Genomic DNA, 7,227 nt, shown 5'->3' with positions numbered 1-7,227 from the left:
ATGTGCAGTACCATTTGTCGAAACATTCTCACCGAAAATTTCATTCAAATGGTAAGCGCTCACGGAGTGCTTACCATTTTGCCAAAAAATCCGGAAATTTCGGTTTGAGGTCAAATGGAAAGGCAATTTTCCGGAAAATCTTTTCGGAAATTGTGGACAACCTCCAGAGGTAGTCCTCTTTTCCGTTCGGAATGGAATTCGGGAAATGCCCTTACCATTTGTGAGAATAGTTCCGTTTCCAGGCCCTTTCTCACAAGATCGAGTAAATATGCGGGATGGAACGCAGAGTAGTAACATGTTAAGCGGCATTCTCATCCGGTTGGTCATTAAATTCAGAAAATCGCTTACCTTTGATTTATGCGACGATCATTCCATCCGGATTATTTGGCTAAATGGTAAGCACCCGCGTTTTCCGTTTGGAAATTCCGTTTGGGAATTTTGGACTACCTTTCGAGAAATCCCGTTTTCTCCGGAAATTTTCCCCAGTATTGCGAGATCATTTGCGAGCCTGAAGTAAAATAGCAAGTTTCAGCGGTTACTATCATGGCTGTAGGCAGCCATTTTTCGTCGAAAGTGATTTTTAGTTGAACTTGAGCCACTGGATAGTCCCGATTTCATTAGTTAAAGAATCTTTGGATCTGCCACCAACAAGTAAGACAGGAAAAGACTTTAACCTCTAGTCTTCACGACCAATGGCCGATCGCTCGCGGCGAACCTCACGACGGCTCGAACGAAGCCCAGCGAGAGATCCCGAAACTCCACTCAGTTTCAACTCGTGGACGGTAGTGAAATTACGACGCGAGTTGAAACGAAGAGGTTACAACACAGGCGGTCTAAAAGCAGATCTGGTAATTTTGTGCCTTTTTAAAATTCAATTTTCCCTGTTTTGGTGTTGTTAACGGTTCCCTGAGAGCAGGCTCTGATCAATTATTTCTCGTCTCATTTCTTTGCAACGTTGTACGTGCCGTAGGTTGCCCGTTTGGAGCTCGCAGATTCACGAGCCCAGGAGGAAATGCTGGCGAACGATATTAGGTAACTAACAAACCAGAATGCGCCCTTATAACTAAGAACTGGTTGCTTTTGGTTGTTTTAAGAAATGTATGTATTACGTGTGTCATAACATAAAGGGTTTTCAAGGTCGTGTAATAGATAAAGCTTACGTGTACAAACTTCACATTTGTACGTAATCCGTGTCTCATGCCGTTAATATTCGTTGTTTAATAAGACGATACGTAATTTATTTATATGTGCGGATTTGGTGGTTCATTTTTTCAAAAGCACAATCGCAGAACTGCTTTGAAAGCAATTAACGTTTAAAAACCGATAGACCAAGTATCTGTAGAATTGTCTGCCATTTTGCATGAAGTATATATATAGTTCTATATATGGAGAAATGGTATGAATCAGCTGATCCATCGTATGCAAGGTTAAGCATGAAAATCATGTTTTGTTCATGTGCTACAGTCTCACGATGATGGCGTGGTAAATTATTTGCTTTTTAAATTAAATAGTGTCAATTCATCTTAAATATTTTAATTTGTTTGAAGACACTTTGGAAGTCTAAAGTTCAGCACATGGCTTTTATTTAGTGATAAACGAGACTGATTCCTGATCCAGGACAACGTCCTGTAACTGACATTTTTATAGCCATCACTAAGTGAGAATTGGCCTAAATGAAACACCCTGCCATTTATTTGCATAAGAATAACATCTGTTGTATCGTGATTCATCCTTCAATGACCACTGCCAAATGGTAACAAAGGTGGGATCACTACACTTTTCAGGACAATTTCTGTAAAACCAAACCACCACTTTACCAAGCAATGCCACTGATATCAAACATGATGGGTGTTAAGAACGCAAAAGCATTTCCGTATATCATTAAGGCACAGTCAGGGTTCTCCCTAGTTTTCAGCACGACATGTAAGGGACGTTTTCAAACTGGTAAAGCATTTGGTTAATGTTGGACGTTCTGCAAAGGATAAGTGACTTCTGAGCATTTGCAGGCGGTAATAATTGCTCTTGCAAGCGGTAAATTTTACCGGTTACCGCCTGATAAGGAGAACCCTGCACAGTCTTTTAAAAAAGTTAATGAAACCTGGCAACGAACCTTAAGATTAAATCATTAGTAACATACGTAGTGGATATAGGGGAAAAAGGTTGCCTGCTCTTTGTAATTTACTGTTATCGCAAGTCTACCCATGGGCCTCCCCAAGCTCAGTGTGAGGGAAAGCCAACATGGTCACCAAAACTATAAGGATTTGTGTGGGAATCTTAACCCATTGTCTCCCAGGGGTTCCCCATTGACGAGTAAAATCGTCTGGCGTTAGACAGAGTAAAATACTAACTCTGGCTGGTTTAGTCCGGTTTGGACGTCAAAGGGTTAATAAAAGGTTTTTAAAAAAAAAGATTCATAGTTTTTGGCTATTTCTTTGAATTGCTTGACAATGAAAACAATATATAGGTTTTAATGGAAGTTGAGAGAGAGTCATCTCACAGCAATAGCAAGAACCAAAAACACTGTATTCTGTGTCCCTTCTAGTATTAGATGAAAATAATTTTGCACATACAAATTAAATGGAAAGGGGGATTTGATGACCAGTAAATCCATTTTGTTTGCACCAAAATGGAGTGTCAAAAAATGGATTTGAATAATCAAATAAATCAATCAAGAGAGGATTTTACATCTTGGCCTACAAGTGTATTTGTTTCGTTTACAACATTCTAGAGTGTGTTCAATGGAGGTGAAATTTTCCCATCCATAGGTAGTGCAAAGAGCATGAATTTTATTCGTTAATTTTTGTGATAGGATTAAAGAATCGGTTTTGGCGAACTAGTATTAGGGGTCATTGTTCCACCATTGCCTGTTCTCTATTATTTCTCTTGAGAGGCAGTGTCGGGCCCAGTGGTTAGTGCGCTTGCCTTGAGATCCGGAGATTCAAGAGCCGTTCTGACCACTCGTTGAATTTGATCGTGGTAGTCCCTGGTTCAACTTCCAAGCTGCACTTTTAAATAGCCAACTGGTTTGCCTCTGGCCAGTTGGGATTCTTAACAGTTGTTGTTGTTGTGTTCCATTGGCCTTGAAAAGACCTTATGGGGAGCGGTCAATGAAGTACTTATGTATTGTATTGCATTTCGAGGTCATGTAAAGCCTGGAAAAGCAATTATTGAAGAATTAAAACAGGTCAAAAACAGGTTCCTCCTACCCCCATAAATCCCTGTTATAATATCCCATCTTAACCCTGTGTTAAAAGCCATAAATTCAAGTTTGGCATAACTTCACATTAGGTTGACATGCAAAAGCTATGATGGCCTGTTACCAAAATAACTGCCATTTGCATGATGGCAACATTTTAATGTGAAGTCTACCAATAGCAATTAATGTGCCTGAAAAAGCTGACACAATAATGCAAGTCATAAAGGTGTATTTGATTTAATATTTATTGATTTTTCTCTCTCTGTAGCGAACACCCGGATTCTTCCCTGGAGTCTGGTGAAACACGTTTTAGAGACAGAATGAAAGAAGGTAACAAATCTAACTTGTCCTTTAATTTAACATTGTGTTTTACTTTTGAAAATGTTTCAGACTTCAATTTACCGTCCAGCCCCCAGTTATTCAGAGACTGGATAACTTTATCCAGTGGATAAGTCATTATCCATTAGTTTCAATCTCTGCAAAGATTTCAGTATTAGCATGCCTAGTAACTGTGAATACCGGTATGCACACTCTAAGCACATCTAATTTTAAAAAAGTCTGTATGAAATCTTGGGCAGCATTTAAGGAAGGACACTTTATACTCTGGATAGTGACGTATCCATTGGATAAAGTTATCCAACCTTTGAAGAACTAGAGTCAGGATGGAATAGCCTGAATTAGACAGAGGTGTTAAAGTTTCTCAGGGCTGGGGAAAAAGAAAGCAACTTGTGATTTTTTCAAGCATGGCTCAGACTTCGTATATTCTCTATTTCCCTGTTCAGACACCTACTGTAACATACCGATACATCAAGAGGGTTTTGCCAAAATTATTTATTTGTTCATAATACAAAATTGGTTACCTATAGAATTCACAATGTTCTTTGTAAATGGGGGTCGTGCATTTACAAAACTGTAATAGGTCATTGCGTCACCCTCCTTAAATAAAGTTTTTGTATATATCGTACTCCAACTCAGAAAAACTCTTCTCAATGACAAATGAGACCGTTAACATTTATGACAATTCCACTCATAATGAAATCATAGAAGGTAAAAGTTAAGAATCTGATCCCACCAATGCATCAGCCCACACGTCGGCCAACGCGTCGGTTAACTGTTGGTCGACTGTCAGCCGACGCGTGGGCCGCTGTTTAATCTTATAAGGTATAAGATGCGTTGGTGGTGCGTTGGTGATGCGTCGGTGGCGTGTCGGTGACTCATTTGGGCCTTATTGAACTCTTGAAAACCTAAATGTACCTTTTTCAAACTGAACGGAAATGTCTTTGACGGAATTTCGTGATATTAGAACCCAGTTCCCATTATGACAAGTGTTATTAGAACCCAGTTTTCATTCTGGCAAATGGGTTGCCCGAGACTTCATCTTTACCAAACTAGAGAGACCCTTGTTCATCGTCTCATCACTACACATATCCAACCTGGAGCTCAGATCAATTCACTCCGTACATACCACTAAACCAGCTAGGATATATCCATGTATCAGTAAATCATTCCAAGAACTTTGTTGACCCTGACAGTGGTGCACACACCAATACCATCGAAGGCGTGTGGGATTTGGTCAAGAAGAAGTTGAAGTGGATGTGTGGTACCCTGTATGAATACCTACCCAGCTACTTGAATGTCGACCAACGCATTGGCAGTGTGTCGGCGGATGCGTCAGTAGTGTGTTGGCCGACGCGTCGGTAGTTTGTTGGTGGTGTGTCAACCGACGCGTTGGCCGATTTGTTGGCCAATGCGTTGGTGCGATCGGATCCTTAACTTTTACCAAACGTTAATCACAGCTTGAGTAATTTTTTTTCTCAATAATTGTCTCTGTTTAAAAACTAATATGTAAAATTTGTTGAAAATAAATACCATATTTACCCGTGTATAAGTCGACCCCCATTTTTGATGGCAAAAAACGCAACTTCTTAATTTCTTTGTTAAATGTTCATGGGACAGTAATCTTGTATTCTTATATTTCTGGAAATGTGGATACACAAAAAAATCAGGGCCTCGAGCGCTTAATAGTTTTGTGGTTCAGCAGCTGTTGTATATGCGAGCATTTTGTCCTTGAGTTTCGAAAAAGTTCTCAGAAAATCGAACATGTAAACCTCAAACTAACCTGTTTCGTTGTTCAAGGATAAAGGGCTGTAGAGGATGCACAATGCAACATCACAGAAGCAGGAGTCAATCTTTGAAAATAACTTGCGAACGATGCAAAAATGTGCAAGGTTTAATTGGTCCTTGACTTTCTCAAATGACAAACAAAACAAAACTCATAAACCAAACAATACAAAGTTTGCAAAAGCATTTAAATCTGCCAGGTTTGTATAAAGAATTTAAAAAACATTCATTACCAATCAGCATTTTCACGCAACACAAGTGACGATGCTTGCACGCAAACACGAGGTATTGCGCCAGGTTACTAAGCCATTGAACGATCCTGTTTTATTTGAAGAAACAGAAATGCCTTTTAGAGCTTTCCGCCTTTGGAAAACGAAAATTTCCAATGTCTATAAATTTCATATTTTTACTTGTGAGTATCTTCAACATTTAGAGTTGGACAAGTCCTTTTTCATTTCAACTGGAATTGCTTACATTCATTTTGAAGTCTTTTGTCATTCATTTTGAAGTCTTTTAAGTCGGCTTTTGTCCACTGCATTCGTTATGCCCAAGACAACATTATTATGTTAATTTTGAATAAATTACTTAGCTGGAACTTGGCTCAAAATCTTTGACCCGTGTATAAGTCGAGGGCGATTTTTGGTCGGAGCTTCTTTTGAGGCCATAAAAGGTTGACTTATACACGGGTAAATACGGTACAACAGAATGCAAATGTAACTGGAAAAAGGGCATAAATACAGGAAACTAATTTGATGCCTTTGTGTTATAATATTATTGTAAAATACTTGTCTATGAGAAGAGTACATAGATACTACATTCGTCACCGGTAAACAACAACTTTGATTTGTTCTCAGAGTGAAAATGCACTGAAAAAAATGTTTAAATTGGATTTGACATAAGGTTTGATAAAACATTAATGACTCCCAGGGGTTCTCCATTGACGAGTAAAGTTGTCTGGCGTTAGACAGTAAAATACTAAGTCTGGCCGGTTTCGGCCAGTTTGGACGTCAAAGGGTTAATTCGGACATCAGTGAGTAAAATCATGTGGCAATCTGTTATACTGTAAGTCTCAATCCCCGGGGTCAATGGGTTAATTTAAAAATAATAAACTTCAGCAATGTCAAGGTTTTAGAGCAGTGACTCAAGTGGAGTCATGAACGCATTGCTCAACAACTTTGACATTGCTGATTTTTATTTCAAGATTAAATTGTACAGAATACAGGCAGTCAGGAATAAATAATAATTATTGCTGCTCATGATAGCATTTATGATATACTGTAATCCTTTTATTTAACAGCTGAAAATCATGATCATGTTTTAAACAACCACACAAAAGCGGTTGATGAAGTGAGTGATGTTGCTGTCATAACAGAGGCTGAGTTGCACAGGCAGAAAAAACTTGACCAAAAAAGAAGACATGGAATAGTTCTCTGGCGGCATCCCATCACCACCCTGACATACTTTTGTTTAGAATTAGGAATCCTTTTAAATGATTACACAGAAAGGTAAAGGTAAATAATTATGATCGTTCTTGCTATGAGTTAAGGAGTCCCTCTTAACTCATTGACCCCTCAGATGCCCTAGAATTCCCCCAGTTAATGAGTTAAATCATCTGGCGTTAGACAGTATAAAACCTGTCAAGGAGGCTCGAAAGGGTTTTTGGCTGTGCGTGCGTGTAACCTACACACGCCATAACTAAGAAACATGGTTAGCTGAATGAATCAAATTTCTATCAAAACTATATAGCGTGCAATACACTGAAAGTGAAATACAGCGTAAAATTGTGGGAACCAGAAACCTGCAAAAAAAATTATCTTTATCGCGAAATTTTGCTCAGTGACCTACCTTGATTTTATGCATTCACATATCATTCACAATGGCACTTCAAATAAAAATGTTTTGGGGAAAGT

The 7,227-nt window shown here is 38.8% G+C and overlaps 1 protein-coding gene across 1 annotated transcript in view; it reads left to right on the top strand.

Annotated features, from left to right (window-relative positions):
• The first annotated feature begins 543 nt into the window (after window positions 1-543).
• The window catches only part of LOC137975138 (vacuole membrane protein 1-like), a 28,443-nt gene continuing 21,759 nt past the window's right edge, over window positions 544-7,227 (top strand). The window contains exons 1-4 of the mRNA XM_068822214.1: window positions 544-848; window positions 971-1,032; window positions 3,465-3,526; window positions 6,615-6,822. Coding sequence (XP_068678315.1) covers window positions 693-848; window positions 971-1,032; window positions 3,465-3,526; window positions 6,615-6,822 — 488 coding nt within the window. The 5' untranslated portion in view covers window positions 544-692. The remainder of the gene's footprint in view (window positions 849-970; window positions 1,033-3,464; window positions 3,527-6,614; window positions 6,823-7,227) is intronic.

The sequence above is a fragment of the Montipora foliosa genome, chromosome 11 (genome assembly GCF_036669935.1).
Source record: "Montipora foliosa isolate CH-2021 chromosome 11, ASM3666993v2, whole genome shotgun sequence".
Taxonomy (NCBI): Eukaryota; Metazoa; Cnidaria; class Anthozoa; order Scleractinia; family Acroporidae; genus Montipora; species Montipora foliosa.
This window is presented reverse-complemented; position numbering and strand designations above follow the sequence as displayed.